Source organism: Triturus cristatus, chromosome 7, assembly GCF_964204655.1.
Source record: "Triturus cristatus chromosome 7, aTriCri1.1, whole genome shotgun sequence".
In the NCBI taxonomy this organism is placed as follows: Eukaryota; Metazoa; Chordata; class Amphibia; order Caudata; family Salamandridae; genus Triturus; species Triturus cristatus.
In genome coordinates, this window is record NC_140590.1 from 395,290,117 (window position 1) to 395,310,560 (window position 20,444).

A 20,444-nucleotide genomic window follows, 5' to 3' on the forward strand; every position below is an offset into this window, starting at 1 on the left:
TATGAATGGATCTGGAAGATGGCACAGGTCAAAAGAAGTGAACAAGCGTATGCTTTACAAACGGGTGGGCTGAAAAAGTTTGATAAGATCTGGGCGGAGTTTTTCAATGGGAATGCTTAATCCGACAGAATTGGTATTGGATACTGTTACCAGTGGTATCCCGACTTTTAGGATTTTTTAGGAAAAAGGTAATAGCACTATATTCCGCTTAGAAGAGTTTTTCGGGAAGTGAACAATTTAGGATCAAGTTATACTTTTGATATACATTTATACTAGGTTCATATTTTAGGAACGGAAGATCTGAGAACATGTCTAAAATTGATGGAATTATGGGGCAATGGACGATATTTTAGGGCAACAGCCATTTTAAGCTGTTGGGCTTGAAGTGTTGTTTCTGATTTGTTAGCTTGGTGAATTCTTGATTAAGTGTTTATGTGAAATTTCAATTCCTGCGAATCCGATGTTATTAATGAATTTTGTTGTATGAATTTTGACATTTTGACGTATGAATATTAAGATGCTAATTTATGTAATATATGGATTTCAATTAAAAATAAAAATATTTGTTTTTTAGCGTGTATAAGCATCAGATGATAACCGGTGGTATTCTTGGAGATTATAATTATGGTATATATCACAAGCAGTTAATATTAGATTATATACAAATATACCGATAATATGTGGATGGTCGCATCAATACTATTGTTAGGATATATGATGGTATCAATCAATAATTACAAAGTAAATTCCTACATCAATAATATGTCGTCAGATGCTTACGCTTATTACTTAAAAGCACTTGAGTATTTACTAATTAATAACGTTGTTAATTAACAACGCAAAAAAAAAAGAGAGAAACCATCCGCTCGCGTTGAGAAAACTGCTGCTCGAGTAAAAAATCTACTCGAGCAGCAGAAAAGAAGTAGCGCCCTCTTGCGCTGCGCATGGTGCAATTCGCACTGATTTTACAAGGCGGGAAAAACACCCGGCCAGAAAATCACTGCAAACGGCGTGACCAAACGCACTCTGCCCCCTGAGAAACTCTGTGTAGCACAGCAGAGTTTTTTAGTCACTTCGCAGAGTTCCTGGACTTCTCCCAGGACTAATCTAAACTGTGTTATGTCACCTGAGCTAACAGAGCTTACAAGTTAAACAGGGTCATACCAAGCTAACCATTTGGTACGATTCTTTTTGGTAGGGATAAAGCGGCCAGCTTAAACAGTGAAATACTTAAGGGCTCATTCTGAGTTTTGTTACAATGCTGATATGACCTGAAGCAAGAACAAGAGCTTTCATCCAAGTGAAGATTACAAGTTCCGGGAAAAACAACACAAATGCGGATATTTCTACCCTCACATTTCACCAAGAAATATCTGGTTCAATGTTAAGGAGGGTGGAGGAGACTAGAAAGAGGGAGGTAATAGGTCAACACTCATTCTGATACCAAAATCCCTAATTAAGAGGCAGATCCATTTTTACTAATTACTGCACCATACGATTTCGATAATTAGGGGGTGCGGTATTTTCGACCCGTTTACTTATAATGAAGACCATCCTAGGTTCTCCTGACCACATCTTGTTCAAAATGTAGCACAATTTGAAATACGTTTTCGGGATAAACACATCAATTATGATACAAGTAGCTCCCCCAATAATATCAGAGGGAATACTAAATTCAGCTCTTTTTCACTCATTCTCATTTGGCGATTCTTTTGAATAAACTCATCAACCAGAATGAGAGTCAGGAGCAGAAGGAGCCTCTAGATTGACAGTTCCTCCTCTTCCTCACTCCTCTTCTGCACGGCGTGGGGTAGCTTTCATAAATGAGAGAGCTGCACAGACCACCCTCACATGTGATTAACCATCAGCTTCTGACTCTGCTGCACCTTCTCAGATTTGGTGACATGATCTGGGTATTTCCTGTCATTATTCATGTTATGAGGTTATCTCAACAAGCAGAGTTAGTGGCATTGTTTTCTTGGGTGGTTCCATGGTTCTACGGGTACTCCATAGGCTCATTTTGAGTCGGGTGCATGATGCAGCTTCTGCAGAGGATTTATTTCCGTTCTGATTTACATTCATTATTTCTTTCTCATTGCTGGGGACACAGGTAAGGGTCAGTTACAGTATTTTGTAAACACAAGGCTGCCTCTTTAAATGTAGACATAAACATGCCGCCCTTGTCTTGGCAGCGCAATGGGCACAGATGCCAGCCTGGGCTGGTGTGTGTAAATTCTTTTATGAATTTAGCTTGGGTTTCTTGAATCAGACCTCTTCTTAGCTCATTTCCAATATTCCAGGAAAATTCTGCTCTACCAAGCTTGAATAGCAGGGAAGTCGTACACAAGTGAGTATTACTATTTCTCTAACCATCTCTCCTATTGAGCACCGGAAGGCTTTCTTGCGAAGAGTTCTGGAGGCCAGACTATCTGGCTGATGGGCCTCTGCTTGCCTTTGTCAGGCCACCAGCAGATATCAAGAGCAGTATTGTATTTAACTGGTTGGGAAAAAAATAAGTTTATCAATCAATAAAGTTCATGTTATGATTGTTTGCTGTATTAAATATGTGGTGGCATTCATCAATGATGGCCTGCACGGCAGATTAGAAATCAACTTTAGACCAGAATGCTCTGAGCCTTTTCATTGTCCCATAGCAAGGCTTGCCGGGTTTGACAGCGTTTGCTTGTGTATTTATTCATAGATTCGTATAGAGCACGCTCAGCCTGGACGTATGAGCTCGGTGTACATATAATATGCGAGGGGAAGTCAGACTTCCACTACAGAGAAATAGCAGAAACCAGCGAGAATCTAACACTAGTCATTACAATTAGGGCAAGGCCTATGAAAAGGGAGAAAGAGATAGAATTATGATATGAAAAAGCAAATTGTGAAAGAAAGGAGGGAGGGAATTTACAAGACAACAGTAGAAGTCCAGGGGAGAAGAGAAGATGGGCACTAAGGAGGAGCTTGGAAGGCAAAACGGTGCAACAATTATCAGATGATGCAGGGGGGACTTTGAGAAGATTATTCTCCACATGTTTGACTATGCCATGCTTGATCAATATTTATTACCAATACTGAAAACACAGACACAGTAAGGGTTTTTAAATCCTTTGGTCTTTCTTTGAGATTACTTTTTCTGTTCTTCTTTGTTTCCCTCCACCCAGCCAGTCATAGGAGATACACAGTCTCAGTAGTAAATTACCGCTGACATTGTTTGAGGCGGAATCTACAGGAAGGCCTGGTGTGCCATCACTTTTCTGTTGGAATTCACATCAGGGAAGCCGAAGTATGTCATCAATTGGCCGCAGAAACAAATTAAAAGCAATATGTCATGCAGGTGGTAGTATGTTTGAACCTGTCAGCTCCCATATTTCGCATCAGCAGCAAAAGCTCACTTCTTGATTCAAATATAGATCAAAGAATATAAATCTCGGACACCTTCTTGACATGCTGAAAGGCCAACATGTTTCAGTCTTTCTCAATGTTTACCATGACTGTATGAGTTTGCAATATGAAAGTAATCATGAAGAATTATAGTCATCTTTTAAACCAATGCCCAAAGCTTCCTTTCTTTCTTATGTCACATTTTGTACTCCTTCACACAATTATATTTGCAAATCTAAATTCATACTTGCATCTCTAGTTATATTAGTCAAACCACCCGAGTTCCATTAGAATGTTTGCTATGTGCCTAATGGCAGAAGCATGTACTGCTATTTCTACCTTTACACTCTAAGGCAAAACACTTGTTGGTGCTGTTCTTCTGATTAATAGTGGAGATACATTTCTTTAGCAGTCAGTAATGGACACCTGCAAGAAATCTGGGATGGAAGGTCCATAGGCAATCAGAGGTTACTGGACTCCAATCATCTCATCTGGAGTCTTTTGCTTCTCTTGTCTTGGACCCCTGTCCTACGGACCTTAAAAAGTGGGACCAGTACACCCTTTAAATCTAGGCTCTCTGAGCAGCAATGCAAGGCAATACAAGCCAATGAGGTACTCTGAACATGAAACTAAGAACTCAGTAATGCAACAAAAAAACTCAATAATTAAAGTCCAATCAGAGTTTTTCTATTAAATGGGAAAAATACTTAAATATATACACAACTAAATATTATGTACACAATTACAAATATTTGTAAAATGGCAGCTGGAAAAACCAGTTGGAACTCCTTTTAAAGAAACTCACAAACTAAGTTGTATGCATCCTGAAAAGTTTACAGGTAAGGTCTCAAAACTAGACTAACCCCAAAGATCTGCGCCCTCTTGGACCGTTCATGCGTCACCAGACCCTAACCCCTAAAATCACAATACCACTAGAGATTCCTACAGTAAACCATACTCAGATATGCTATATATAGAATTGTTAAGCTTACTGGCTTTGGCAAGGGTGTTCATAACTTTAACATCAGGCCAACTGTCTTGACCGATGCTTGTGACATGTTAAATTATAAGACTATTTACCTTATCACAACATTTCAAACCAGTGGTCATTACTAACAAAAAGTCACATCTATTATCTTTCAGAAATTATAAACATCTGGCAAAATAAATAGTTCAACATTTTTCTCCGGGGAGATTTAGGGCTGCCATTTTTTCTGCTACGGGTCCGCTGGGGTGCCACATGTGCTCCTTCTGTGGCACCACTGAAAAACACAAATGTTCACTTATTGGGTTCTCCTTATGGTGGGTGTCAGCTAAACCTTTTGATGTGGCCAAACATCATTCAGCTTATCCCCTTTTCTTCTCTTGCTTTTTTCTAATTGTTGATTCCACCAGTTGGACGCAGTGTGTGTGTCCCTGCCCTTCTGGGGAACCACACACAGATGTGCTGGTTCCTCACCCGCCAGCAGACTTGGTGTAGTAGCAGGCAGTGGAGCCACCAGCTTTGCTCTCCCCTGCCAGCCCAGGACTCTACTACTGGAACCTGGGCATGGAATTTTCAAGTCACCTACCGTGAAAGTGGGGAGCAAGGGAGAGAGTATGATGGCACTGTGACAGAGAGGGAACCCACCGTTTTACATGGCTAGGACCGAAGATCCCTGCCCCAGATGCTCTCTAGCAGCAGCACTGCCAATTCCAGTGAGGTTTTCTCAACCTATACCCAGTAGTAATTTTAAAACTATGCACAGCTGCGTTGTGGGTTCCCCCAAGGGGATGCACTTCTCCACATACATTTTGGTAGATAAATGTTCAACTCACCAAGGATTTTTCAACATGGTGGGCGCCTCCAATTCTCAAGACACCCACTACAGTTCTAGCAAAGTCATGCATGCAGATATCTGGTCACAGTGAGTCAATCTGGAGTAGGTGCGCTCAGTGTGGAACCCTGAAGACATATAAAGTGATCTTGTGGAGCCTCGTGATCCCCAAAATTTAGTTTAGGATTTTAGGTGCTTCCTCACAGCTTCTGGCTGCCTCATCGTAGACATCTCTCCCGCCTGCACTCCCCATCCTCACCAGCACTTTTCTCACATTCAGGGTGCCTATGTGGCCAGCAGGAACCTGTACTATCATGCCCTGGGTCATGCCAACAGGACCAGTCCACAATGTCCAATGGGATCACTCTCCTTCATTGTCCCCAGCTAGTCCACCTACCTCTGGGCCTGAGAGGAAGTCAGGGAAATTACTGCCACTAGCTCCCAGAGTGGGGAAGACAATGTTAGGAATGTGTGAAAATAGACATCTGGCATTAGACAGAACAAATACTTAATTGGAGAATAGCTAATAATAAAGAAAGGCTCACATATTGAGTCTAACCTGACTGTGGAGACAAACATTCATTGCCGACATTGAACAAAGCCTAAACCTAAAACTGTATAAATGATGAAACTCCATTGAGGAAGTGTTACCAAAGAGAATTCTATGACGGTGACATGCTAGAGGTGTTGTGCCTATCCAAATGCATGTCCCGTTTGCCCAAGCCTTTGCTGTAAGTCTTATTTTGCAGTGAATGAGGACAGTGAGCCAAGTGGTGTGGACCTACCAGTAGCTGGTGTTGTTTACGTGAGGCACTTCCTGACCCACCTTATGCTTTTTAGACCCACTTCATTATTTAAGTGTTGTGGGCTCACCGGCCTGCTCTATTCTGTTTGATTTTACAGATTAAAATGACACATATGGGCAGGTATGACTAGATAGTGAGCCCTGTCCCACCAAGAAATAAATGGTGCGATGTTCCCTTGAAAATTGGATTTCCTACCTTAGGGTTGACTTACATGTAATAACAAGCATTTGCAATGCAATAGGTCTCACATTTGCAAGAGTTTAAGCCATTGATGTTGTAAATAACAATTACCTGTTTTTTGGGGAGTGGAGTGGATGTAAGTGGTGTGGAGTGAAATTATGTGGGTTGAATTGGATTGTTAGTTCTAGAATTGTGTGATGTGTAGTGTACTTGTGTAGTGGAATTATGTGGCATGCTGAACAGATAGGAATGAGAGCTGCACAGAATAGACGGAAAGGAAGGTAGAGAGGGGAAGTAGTGAGTAAACACCAGACACAAGAGCAGAAAGAGTATGTGAGAGAGATGGGGATCACAGGCATAGACTCATAAAGAGGGAGCTTCTGTGTATGCAGAAGACACCCTAAAAAGAGGAATAGATGTGGTATGGAGTGGAAGGATGTTGATTGGGAGTGTGCGTAGTTGAATTGTGTGGCATGTTATGAGATATTTAAATAAGTTGTTTGTAGTGGATTTATGCAGCTTGGATTTGTGTGTTGTGGCATTGTGTGACACCTTTATCTAGTTCTGATGCTTTACCCAACTGCGCTTTGCATTCTGGAACTTGCAGGGCCATACTTATAATAGGAAAATTGAAACTACAGGCTCCGACAAGCAAAGAGCTACTAAACAGCTGGATTGTGCAGAGAGAGGTGCTGCTGCGGCGTAGTGTGCAGGGTGGGAGTTGTGTGGGGGGCTAGGGGAGCTGTAGGTCTTCGGATGGATAGGATACTAGGCAGAGTGGGATTCTTTTGGCACATGTGGTGCTACTGTAAATAACGCAAGGGGTGGGGGTGGAGGTGCACAGTACATATGGGATGAGATTATTTAGGAGCATTTAGTGGGAGGGTTCGCTTTCTTGTGTTTTCACAGCTGCGAACACAGTTTGTGTTAGAAATCATGGTGCACCTCAGTGCTTACAGGGAACCTGTGCCAGGTGGACTGTAGTTAACGTAGACCAGGGGTCTCCAACCTTTTCTGTAGTAAGAGCTACTTCTGCTCAAGGAAAGTCCTCACGAGCTACTAGCATATTTTATCACTGTAAAATAGTGACCAGATACACGACACAACCTACACAAGATGTCATTAGTGACTACCCAAGCAATACAGGTGAGGTTACCACAATTAACACCAGGTTAATGTTATCAGTATTAAATGCTTCTCCCTAATTATTGAAATAAACCATCACATGCCATCCAGCACAAAGGACATATCCACAGCAATAGGTCACCCCAACTCAGTTTGAATTATCCTTCAACTATCAACTGTCAGGCATTGCTCTTAATAGGTCAATGATGGCTTCCAGAATGCCACAACTATACCAAGTATGCCCCAAATAGTCGTGGATAACCATAATTATGCCAGAGATTAACCCTTTATGATGGGAGGGGGGTAGCTTATACTTCTGTTGTTCTTGACACCAGGCACAGCTTTTAGGAAGCAATACTGTTTATTATGGAGGGACACAATCTCACACACACAGACACACATAAATGTGCACACATGCATACACACATCCAGATGTGGCATCTAATTGTCTCAGCTCTGTATCCGTACTCTGTTTTTCTCTGCTCTTTGACTGATCATGCACCTGCACATTTTTCCACTGTGCCTCCAGTTGTCCAAAACTTCGGTGGGTCTGCACGGGTTACTGCTCAGGCAACTGCTGTCACTCTTCTTTCATGGCCCAGTCTTCACGCACAGTGTGTGACTTACAAAGCAGGGCCGACAATCTTTTTGGTACTTAGCTAGATTCAGACTGGAGACAGATGGTGAATTTGCAGACTGAATAGGCTTGGAGAGTGTGTATAGGATCATCAAGAGGCGTGTCATTGGTTTGCTTGGATGTTACTATAAGGGTCTTAAGATTAGCAGTATTGCCTTCTTTAATATGCACAGACTCTCTGAATGAGATATTTGGCTACACCTCTGAGAGATACTTTGAGGGTGCTGGTGAGCTACCAGTAGCTCCTGGGCTACTGGTTAGAAACCCCTGACGTAGACTGTAATACGTCAGTGATTGTGCTGCTGAGTTTTGAGGGTATGCATTTGAGGGGACACAGGGGACCACGGCTGGTGCTTTGTGCAGCGGAAGTGGACCAGGTGAGGTTACTCAGTTCACCCAGTCAATACTGTGTTATGTGTGGGAATATACCTGTTCTGTTACTGTTGTGGAGGGCGGGCAGTGCAGAGGGATAACTAATTCCTGCTGTGGGGGGGGGTTTGCAGAGTGGTCGCGCATGCTGCTGCTTGAGAGAACCTAGTGCTGCTTGCTGTAGAGTGCGTGAATGCCTTGCAGGCCTTTCAAGGGACTGAAGTCTTTATGGAGGAGGGGCAGGGCTGATGGATGTGGATCGTACAGGATTGATGGTTGTGTGGCGTGAGTAGCGAGCATGTGGGTGATGGGGTATCAGGGATGATTTTGAGCAAATGGCAGTAGGGGGTATGCAATTCAAGGTGTAAGGGCTAAGGCATGTGTAAGAATGTATAAGTGTGCGTCTTAAAGTAAAGTGTTAATGAACAGTTGTACCTTTTTTATTTTACCACTACCTAAGATTAGATGGATGATTTGCTAGGTACGAGATTGGGGACCTAGAAATGACCCTTTTCTAGAAATGGCTAGGGAAATAAGATGACAATGGAGAGCACATCTCCACCTTTCTTTTATGGGAGAGCGCACCTGCCCTTATTGAGCTGCAAAACACCTCCACTGCAGCAACTCTGATCCAAGTACAACAGCTGGTCTTTTCCGACTTGGAAGGAGGTGGGAGGGACTAATGCTGCAATAAACACACATAGAGGATGTGGAGTAACGTTAGTGCTACTGGCTTTGATACTGGGGAATCAGTTTCGAGCCTCGGCATCACCTCGATACCTCCTGTCTAGTTCACGTTGTATAAACTACAAAATAAAACACACAAAAAAAAATGAATGAAACGAGAATAATTGCCGGTTGAGCAGGGGGATAGAGAAAGATAACAAAGACACAAACGGGAATGACTGCCAAGTGAGCAAGGGATATAGAGAAAGAAGGTGTGTCCGCACTGTAAAAAAGGCTAAAAACAAGCCCAATTTCCCTCCATAAGGAAGCCCAAAAGCAAACTTAAATCTTGCAAAAGTAGCTCAACTGAGGCCAATCGCGAAAAAGGCTAAAACTATACAAGCAACACAGCGTGAGGCACCTGGGAGGTTGCACAAACACAACTGCTACATCAAGAGGCGGTGGAAGGGAGGAATGTAATATTAAAATGCAAGCTGTTATGGCACAGAAGCTGAACACAGACAAACAGTAACAGAGCAGGAAATCAAGAAAAAAAATAGTCCCTCAAAGATTAGACGAAGAACTATAGCGTAATGATACAGTACTTAGTCCCTGCTGCCTGGGAGGAACAGAAAAGAAAAAGGAGGGACAAAGAGGCAGGATTGACCACTAAAACACAAGTTTTTTAAAGGACCCTGACATAGACAAATAGAAAGTAAATCCAAGCAATAGACAGAGTTGAACTCCACAAACATCTACAACAGCTCGCTAAGCGACAGCGCAAGTGCTAACCTTGACCTAAAAAGGAAGGTTTGGGCCTGGCAAATGGGCACTTGCCAGGTCGACATAGCAGTTTAAAACTGCACTTGCAGACACTGCAGTAGCAGGCCTGAGACATGTTTGTAGGGCTACTCAAGTGGGTGGCACGATCAGTGCCTCAGGCCCACTAGCAGCATTTGATTTACAGGCCCTTTGCACACGCAGTGCACGTTATTAGGGACTTACCAGTAAATCCAATATTCCACTTGTGGATAACCAATCATAATCACAATTTGCACAGGGGGAACTAACACTTTATCACTGATTAGCAGTGGTAAAGTTCCCAGAGGTCAAAAACCAGCATTAACGAAGTCAAGCACACAGTCAAAAATACAGGAGGTAGAGGCAGAAAGACGGGAAAACCACACCAAGGATGCTAGGTCGAACCGTCACAATTTGTGAAGATTGGAAAAAGATGAAAGGGAATGTCTGCGAATGGTAGTTGCTTGATTTTTAGCAACTTCGAATAGGCAGAACAAAGCCTTCTTTGGAGAGTAGCTAATAAGAATGGAAGACTCACCCATGAAGCCTAACCTGACTATGGTGACAATCTCTCACTCCAACCATTGAATGAAGCCTTAACTTTACAGTCCAAAAGCTGAAACTCCATAGAAGAAAATTATTTGATTACTTAAAGGTAAACTCCATTACTCCAATTACTAATCTCTCGTCTCATTACTTGCTATATGCACTATGTGAGGCAAGGCCTCACCACTGCCACACCTACCAAGCACACTCTAATCTAAACCAAAAACAAAAAAACAACAGCACCGCCCACTTTTCTATTAAAGGGAGACAGGAATAAAGCACATTCTGAACATACCAAACCTTCACAGCCACAACCCAACAGAAAAAGAGGGAGGGAGGGAGGGAAATTAAGTACCGGGATAAGGAATTAGGAATCAGAGTAATGAAGTTTACTGGTAAGTAAAATGTGCATTACTTTGTCATCCATTCCTTGTCCCATTCCTTACTAGATTCAAGAGTACCCAAGCCCATACAAAAGGTAGAAAAAACAAAAAATTCATGCTTCAAACCTTTAATCAATACCTTCAAACAAATAACATGAATTTGTCAAGAAAGAAAGAAACAACAGCTCTGTACAGGTTCAGAAGTTAAAACTGTTGTACCAAAAGTCAATTCCGATTCATGAGCCAGACCCACAAAGCCCAAGTAGCTGCCACACAAATATCTAGAACAGAGACAACACCCCATTCTTCCCAAGAGACAGCGATTCAAGAGTTGAGGGTCCTTGAGCAGAACCTGGATGAACAAGGTGTGCAAAGGAGTAGAATATGGAAAATACTTACCTTATCCAGAAAATAACTTTTTTTACCCGTTTGCAGGACCAAAATGAATGAAAAGTGGAACACTCCTTCTAAAATTAGCAGACTAGTCACATACATTTTGGTCACTCTCACTACATCCAAAAGGACATCGGAAGGTGAAAGAAAAGGAAAAGCCAGCAAAACAACCTCTAGAGATTTATGAAACACTGAATTTACCTTTGGAGTAAAGTGATGACCTAATCTTAACACAATACGATCCTCAAACACCCTAAGGTACAAAGGAGTACAACACAAGACTAATAAATACCCCACTCTTCTAGCAGTAACAATAGTAACCCAAAGAAATATGTTCACAGTCAAGAGTTTAAGGGATACATGAGATAGAAGCTCAAATGTGGAACACTGCAAAGCCTTCTTAAACCAGAATCAGGTCCCAAGTTGGAAATGTATTTCTGACGCTAGGTCTTAACAATTCAAAACCCTTAAACAGTCTGGACACCCATTCTTCTAGGGATAGGTGTGGTGCCGGGGGAAGAGCTATTATATATGTATGCAGATATGTGCAGAGACGAACAGGTAGAATTCATGTGAGCAAAGTGGAGCAGATGAAAAGGCACTTGTAATGTCAACAGTCTCTACAATCATAAAGCAAATCCTATACGCCAAGAAGGGCTGAAGGACTCTAAGCAATCCAACAATCAATCTATCAATCAATAATTTTATAAAGTGCGACTAATCACCCGTGAGGGTCTCAAGGCACTGAGTGAGGGAGTGGTCTGCGGTTTAGTTGAAGAGCCAGGTCTTGAGGTCCCTTCTGAATTGCAGCAGCGATGGTGATTGCCTGAGGTGCACAGGCAGGAAGTTCCATGTCTTCCAAGTGAGGTAGGATAAGGATCTTCATGGTCCTGCAGATCCATCGGATTGGGGCCAGGTCCAGTTGGGCGGAGCGGAAATGTCTGGTGGGGTGTAGAAGGAGATGCAGGGTTGAGGTATGCAGGTTCGGCGTTGTGGAGGGCTTTTTAGGCATGTGTGAGAAGCTTGAAGGGGATTCTTTTGTTGACAGGTAGCCAGTGGAGGTCTCTCAGGTGGCTGGTGATTTAGTTGCGGCGTGGGATGTTGAGGATGAGACTCGCAGAGGTGTACTTGAAAGACTGTAGTTTTTTGTGTAGTTTCTGGGTGGTGCCGGCGTGGAGTGTGTTGCAGTATTTGAGCCTGCAGCAGACGAGCGCATGGGTGACCATTTTCCTGGACTTGGATTTAGAAATTAGATTTGAGATATGCGTTTATGAGACATTATGAGACTTCAGGCATTGACAAGACACGTATAAGAGGGCTGCATTAATTCTGAAGGGATTGTGGAAGACCTGTTATCAATTTTACAAGCATTTAAGACAATTGTAGATATAAAATATTTATATGTACAAACATTTTATTCATGAGTGGGTTTAAAAATTGGAATAAGCTGGAAGGGCCATGTTTGAAACAACACTTGAAGCTCCCTCAATCGTCTATGGTACAAGCCGTAAAGAAACAAAATTGATCACTTGGCACTTCACAGTGGAATTAATGTTGAAATTCTGGGGTAGATTATTTTTGGCTGGAGAAAATAAAATTGCTTTTTATGGTAAAAAAGGAGATTTTAAGTAGCGAGTGGAGTTGGGTCGCTATCATAAGTGGACAAATATAGACAATAATTGAACTCCCACCTGAGACTGTCCAGTGAAAATCTCTCATCTTAATTTAAAAATGAAAATTGAAGTAATGTCTAGAGATCAGGACATAAAACATTTACGATCAAAGGTCACAGTTTTGCATATAATTGATTCATTGTGTAATGATGATCTGTTTCCTTACATCTCTAGATTATCAGATAAAGGTATGAGATATAGAATTTTAAAATGCAAGCTAGGAATAAATCTATTATTGTCTTTTATGGAGTTTGCTAGTATTACCCAGAAAGTAGGAGGACATTGTAAATGCGGTATGAATACGGAATGCTCAACCGTACATATTTGATTGGGTTATCAGTTTATATAGGGGAAAGGCAAACTTTTAAACACCTATTTTAATCAAATATGATACAAGAACGCTTCAGAGAGCACTGAGATATTTATAATCTATGCATTCATCAGAAGTATAAAATGTGCAGTTGGAAACGTTTTACAAAATGACTGGAAAAAATAAGGGAAACTTATTTATTTAGATGGTATGTATTTTGAATAACGATATAACTGTTGAATTTTAAGGTGTATGTATCAAATATAATGGCTTTCAAAGGTTTTCAAAAGTTTAGCAGTCTATGCTTCCTATAAAATACATTTTTGAATGACTGACTACAAGTACTCCGGGATAACTCTGGGCTTTGAGCTCGGTTCAGCTCAGCCCTCAACTCAGCTACTGCATCCACGTCAAAGTCTGCATTAGTATAACATATATCTGTGGACGGGCATGAACACAGCGTAAGGAAGGAGACTTTTTCATTCTGTTGCAGGTGTTTATCCATGTAATGTTGATGTGGTTAGAGATGCAGGGCCAGATGTGCGACCTTTTTTGCGGTCGCAAACGGGAAATCGACCCGTTTGCGACTGCAAAATAGGTCTGCCCTATTTACAAACCCTAGTTTGCGACTCAGTAACCAATTACCGACTCGCAAAATAGGGTTTGTGACTTGCTATTAGGAAGGGGCGTGCCAAGGGCGTCCCTTCCTAAGAGCGAGTCACACTCCAAGGTAAGATTGTGTTGCGGCCACAAAACACTTGCAGTTTACCACCCATTTCAAATGGAAGGGATCCCAAGAAGACCCCGTCCCCTTTGTAACTGGCAGTGAAAATATTTTTTAAGAGGAGGCAGTGGTCCCATGGACCACTGTCTGCTCTTAAAAAATGAAATTGTAAAGTTTAATTTTCTTTTTGAAATGCATCCCGTTTTACTTAAAGGAAAAAGGCCTGCATTTTTTTTTAATTAAAAACTGCTTTATTTAAAAAGCAGTAACACATGAGGTGGTCTGCTGACCCCAGCAGGCCATCATCCCTGAGAGTGCTAGCCGTTCCCAATGGGGTTGCAAATTGCACCTGCCTCATGAATATTAATGAGGCAGGCAATTTGCGAGCCCATTAGGAATCGCAAACAGTGTCTGAGACTTACAGGCACATGCATCAAAGAAAAATCTGGTCGCAAATGGGCAGGTTCTCAGAATCTGCCCCTTTGCGACCGGTATTTTTGCATTTGGGATGCATCATCCCAAATGCAAAAATCGCAATTTAAGTAATCTTTAAATTGTGATTACTTAAATTGCGATTGCATTTAAGGAATCTCGAATTGAGATTCCTTAAATGCAATGCATTGAAGGAAAAAAAATAGCGATTTTGCTAATAGGGGGAGCAAATTACCATGAAGTTGAACTCCATGGTAATTTGCAAAAACTTTGAAAAATGCACTAAAGTGCATTTTTCAAAGTTCCATTTTACACACACACATGCCCTTGGGGCATGTGTGTGTGCAAGATTTACTCATATGCAGATTTCAGGGGTGCAACAGGGTGTCCTTTTGACACCCTGGCACCCTTGAAATTGCATGAGCAATTTGCGATTCTCTAATTGAGAATCGCAAGTTGAGAATGTCTTCCCATTCATTCCTATGGGCCTCTAGGCCCATAGGAATGAATGGGGAGGTATTCCTTAATTGCAACTCGCAATTTGCGAGTCGCAATTAAGGAATGTTTAGAAATCGCTATTTCGTAAGCGATTTCTACATGCATAGCCTTTTGCTATTCCTTATTTGCGAATCCTTATTTTTCGCTAATAAGGAATCGCAAATGGCATTGTTGATGCATGTGCCAGATTGTTGTAAATTACAATTTGCAAGTCGCAAATTGCGAGTCATAAAACGACGCAATATGCGACTTGCAAATTGCACGGGTCGTATATCTGGCCCACACCTCTCACTTAATTCACAAATTAGTTGCCCTGTAGGTCTGGTCCTCACAGTCTGCTAGCCCAACTTTCAAACTGCATAAAAGGATGCCTTCATTTTCCAGAACAGGAGCATCTTTGTAACTATTTTCACTTTGGCTTGGCTTTTCAGGCAGTGTAGATTTCTCCACTCACTCACTCAGGTGGTTCGTGACTTCACACTAGCAGTGACCTGGTTGTGTGCCTTGTTCTCTGCAGAGATTGAAGGTTCTCCTCCCTAACTTCGTCCATGTTCCTTGCCGGCTCCCTCAAGCTGCTTCTCACAGCCTGTTAATTTTATCTTCACATCATCTCCAACCTCAAAATATATTGACTTGGCTGTGGGCCTTTTTACATAAAAAAAACTCTACTCTTATCGTCTTCAGACTTAACCATCTTCTTCACATAGATAAACCACGTAGATAAAAAAAAACAAAAAACTGTCCTCCACCACAATAATGTGAACAGGAATACACTTGTGCATAGAAGTGAAATGATGTAAAGCAACCATACACTATCCAGGGCACACCTTTTGTCAAGTAATTAGAGAGGCCAAAATAGGGAGTACAATGTGTTTTAGAACTCAATAAAATCGTCCATTTGACCACACTCTTGGGGATTTTATCAATATGTAAATATGTTCTTATTCCACATCCCTGGACAGACTGTTGTCAAAAGAATTTCTCATAAAACTTAGCTTGCCCTTTTAAAACAAAGTCTGCAAACGCCTCCCACAGCCTTCTGGAATTATATTGGATCATTACTACTGCATGTTACCATGTAACACGTTGAGTGCGATAAGGTTCCACAAGTTCATACCCAGCCTGCGTTTTGACTGGCCACTCGAACACTTCTTCAGTCCTGCAATTACCATAAAAGCACAGTCTGAAAGACTGCATACCTCAAGCCCTCCCACGTATTCATACATTTCTGCATCCATTACAGTCCACTAATAAAGACACCAGTAGGACCTTGATGAGCCACTGCTGCAAAGTCTTCGTACAGCAACAGGTACAACAAACTGTCAGCATCAGTGCCAATTCCCCTACACAAATAATTATATTGTGGCCTGCACATACGTTGTCAAATCTTCCCGCATCTTAACTTTGTCCCAGCCTTACAGCAAACAACTCTGGAACCCCAAAACAGACTCCTCTAGCTCAGCTTTTCAACATTATAACCCGGTGACTGTCCACATTTGATTCAAGAGCCACTATATTCGCCTCATTCCCTCTTTCATCTGTCCTCTCTAGAACAATAAAGATTATTTTAAAAAAAGTGAACGGACTGAAAGAAGGCCGCCAATGCATGCACGTGCATAGGTGGCTGTTAGAAATGGGGGTCTCTAGTTGACAAGTGTTTGCCCCATTTTCTAAGTAGGGACCCTTCTTCCTAGTCAGGGTAAGGGGGATACACTTTTAAAATAACCCCTGCTCACCCCCTTGCTAGCTTGGCATGAGCAGACAGGCTTATCTCAGAGCGCAGTGTGTTAAGCATTTGTGCACACATACAGTAATACAGTGCAAAAAAGACAAATGGACACCACACCAGTTTAGAAAATAGGTAGTCTTTATCTAAACCAAACAAAACCAAAACAACACAAATCCACAATACAGTAATCAAATTCAAAATATGACTTTCAAAAGGTAGAAACAGTTCTGTCCATAGCCAATTATAGTTGAGGCCCTTTCAACACAAAGTACTTGATATGCGTCAAAATCATAAACAAAAACTGCGGCAGGGAAGGTGATGTGTCGGTTTCTTATGCTCAGGGAAGGTGATGTGTCGGTTCCTTACTCCAGGGGAGGTGATGTGTCGGTCCTTACTGCCACCCAGGGGGGTGATGCATTGGTTCCTCACTGAAGGGGAGGTGATGTGTTGGTTTCTTACTGTGCGGGGAGGTGATGCGTCAGTTTCTTACTGCGTACCCGGCATTCTTGCAGATGTGGCACCCAGGTGCAATGTGTGATGATCAGGGATGCGTCGGTTCTCAATGCAGTGGCGGCAACTACGCTGCGTTGTTTTCTTCAGCCGCGGTCCCATGTTGTGTTGGTTCTTGCAGCCACACAGCAGGGCTTGCGTTGGAATCGTGGCAGTGATCTTGGACTTCGTAGATCGGTGCACTCGAAGTTGCGTGCATCAATTTCTCGAGCCGTGGGCAAGCGCGGCGTTGGTTTCTTCGGCAATGCATTGGAAACAGGTGCGGATGCGTTGCACTTCTTGAAGTTGCATTTCTTTTCTAGCTCCCAACAGCAGGAACAACCACCTGAGGCCCAATTCAGCAACAGGCACCTCCTGGCGGGTCAGAACTCCCAGCAAGGAAGGTCAGGGGAGCTGGTGGTGAAGTCTTTGTATCCCTGACACTTCAAAACAGGAGGCAAGCTCTGCTTCAAGCCCTTGGAGTTCTTCCACGAGCAGGAGACAAAGCACACAGAAAAGGCTTTATCCTCTCCTTGGCAGCAACTGCACGCCAACCCCAAATAGCACACAGCAAAGGGGCAGTACTTTTCCTTCAGGTTTCCCAGCTCTTCTCCTTGGCAGAGGTTCCTCTTGAATTCCAGAAGTAATCTAAAGTTCAGGGGTCTGGGCCCCAACATTTATAGTCCATTTCTCTTTGTTCTTCGGTGTCAGAGAGGCTCTGTGCTCAGTCCAAACCAGTTCGGTCCCCTCTGGTGCTGCTGCTGCCCGGCAGGAGGTGGACACAGCACTGTGTAAGGCACACCAGGTCCATTCAGGTGACAGGAAATCTCCTCCCCCTACGCTAAATGTAGCACAGGTCTATTCAGCCCAGCCCTGACTCATCCAGGAGAGGCAGGACACACGTCAAACCCCAGTGGCTATCTACAGTGAATGCACATCCCCAGCCCCTATCACTCCAAAGTCAGACAGTCAATACACAAACCTAGCAGAGGCACAATAGATGGCTAAGCAAGAAAATAACCAATTTCTAAAAGTGGTATTTTCAAACCCAGCATATAAAAATCATCCTTATTAAAAGATATATCTTTATATTCTGAGTTCAGGCATACCAAACCCTAATTTCCTATCTGGTCCCAGTGGGAAGTCATACATATGTATAAGATGGCATAAATAAACTCCCATTCTATCCTATAGGGCAGATAGCCTTTCAATAGTGAAAAACAAAATTCACTGCAGTTCACTATCAGGACATGTTACACACATCAGGACATGTCCTACTTTTCACATACACTGCACCCTACCCACATGGGTACCTTGGGCCTACCTTAGGAGTGACTCACATGTAAGAAAGGGGAATGTTAGGGCCTGGCAAGTGGGTGCACTTGCCAGGTCGACATGGTAGTACTAGACTGCACACAGACACTGCAATGGCAGGTCTGAGTTTCATTTACAGGCTGGTCAGGTAGGTGGCACAATCAGTGCTGCAAGCTCACTAGCAGGCCCTGGGCACACACACTGCATTGTACTAGGGACTTCCCAGTAAATCAAATATGCCAATCATGGAATCACCAATCCTTAAACACAATTTACAGATAGAGGATATGCTCTTAAGCCCTAATCGGCAGTGGTAGAGTGCCCAAAGTCATAGAACTAACAAAAACAGGATCCAAAACAGTAGGCCAAAAAGCAAAAAGTCTGGGGATAAACCTGCTGAAAAAGCCAGGTCTAACAGAGGCCATCTTGGAATGCTTCTATTCCATACTTTATCGTTCTTTAGCTTTGCAAGATGGTTGACGTGTTGAAAAGAACATGTTGCAATGGTACAGAATAGTAAAGAATGATTCAGAGATGGCCACCAAGCCTGCGGGATGAGGTGCACTGTAAGCAGTGGTGAGTGGCACTGTGTGGGGAGCCTTCACTAAAAGTAAAAGCTTGCAAAAGTGAAAAAAAAATATTTAAAAACAGGATACATTGGCCATTACTCCTGGCACCAAAGAGGACTACTTTTATGATGAATGGTCACATTCTGCAGCATCCTAATGCTGTCAACAACATTGATGAGTGCCAATGGCATGAGTGGTCTGATCCATTGTCTCAAGATAAGTGCTGTGGTGGGCATAAACAAAATGTGCATGACAATTTAACAAAAAAATAATGTATAAATAATTACATCAATGTCTTTTCTGTTAAATAGTAATTTTCCTTTACAGTTTTTGGCAGAACGGCCAACCAGACTACAAGTTCAGAAACGAAGACTGCGTGGAAATGAACTCAGCAGGCTGGAACGACAGCGGCTGTCGGCGAGAAAGGCTCAGCATCTGCAAGCAAACAGCCGCCACTTTACAATCCTAAAGGAGTGCGCTAAGCCAACCTGTTACTCAGTACGGATGGACCTTTTGAAGTTTTTCTGACAAGGAAATATATATTAATAATGATGTTGTATCAGATCGTCCATACCGCAAACAAGCACCAAATCCAATAAACAACGCCAGCCTTTCCTACAAACGTCTTCTTCACTTTGGGTTTGGTTTTGTGAGCAGATTGTGGCTTATATGAACTCATTGTATCATTGCTAGTTGCATCATATTTGATTACTTTTGTTTTTAAATTGACAATATTACGTGATATAGAGGGCAGAATGACAAAATGTATGACATGCATGGTTAATCTTAACAGTGAATGGGAACTGTTATTATGCTCTCCTGGCATTCTTTATATGCCATTGTGCACGAACTAAAAATTGTTCAAAATATACTTAAAATTATACTTCTTAATTATATATTTTGCTCCGCAAATGTTTTCAAAGTTGCGTCATAGTTTTTGCTCTTAAATGAGTTTTCCCAATTTGAGAATGTACCCACCAGCTCTCTGCACCAACTGCCCTGAGGGTTCCCATGGTTTGACACATCTCAGATAGCTGGATGGACATTTTCCTTTTCAACCTCTGACGTTTCCCAATAAATGATGCCTTAGTAATACAGACTGTTCTGGAGTTGGGGAGATGGGCTGGCTGTCACCACTGGGGCAAAGAAATTCAGGGGCAGATTTACAAGCCCCTTGCGCCACTTTTGCGTCACTTTCCCATGTTAAAAATGACGCAAAAGTGGCGCAAGGGGCTTGTAAATCTACCCCTCAGTCTTTCCTTGAGCCTCAGACACAGAATTACATTTGTTACGGCGTTTGAAGTCAACATTTCCAAATTCTCATTCACAAAACCAGTATTTCCTGTATTTTCCAAATATAGAAAATCCAATAAATTGGCTGAATTGGCTGCAGTAAGAAATCTGGTAAATGGCTAATCAAAAGGAAGTCCCCAGGTGTACCCAGATGAGTGGTTTTTGAGAATGTTTCGAAAAAATATGATAATCTACTTCACTAGGTAATCATACAAATATTCAACAACTTTAACACACTATTATCGACACCTAACTTTCTTACCCATGTAAGAGGTTCGAATAAGTGTGAGAATGGGGTGTCCC

General features: G+C 42.3%; 1 protein-coding gene across 2 annotated transcripts in view; it reads left to right on the forward strand.

Annotated features, from left to right (window-relative positions):
• The window catches only part of LOC146809774 (CD209 antigen-like protein C), a 90,546-nt gene extending 70,803 nt beyond the window's left edge, over window positions 1-19,743 (forward strand). The window contains exon 6 of one of the 2 annotated variants that reach the window (XM_085614385.1): window positions 19,176-19,460. In XM_085614385.1, coding sequence (XP_085470511.1) covers window positions 19,176-19,317 — 142 coding nt within the window. In that variant the 3' untranslated portion in view covers window positions 19,318-19,460. Of the gene's footprint in view, window positions 1-19,175 lie in introns of both variants that reach the window. The other variant, XM_085614384.1, reaches the window with a different exon arrangement.
• The last annotated feature ends 701 nt before the right edge of the window (window positions 19,744-20,444 follow it).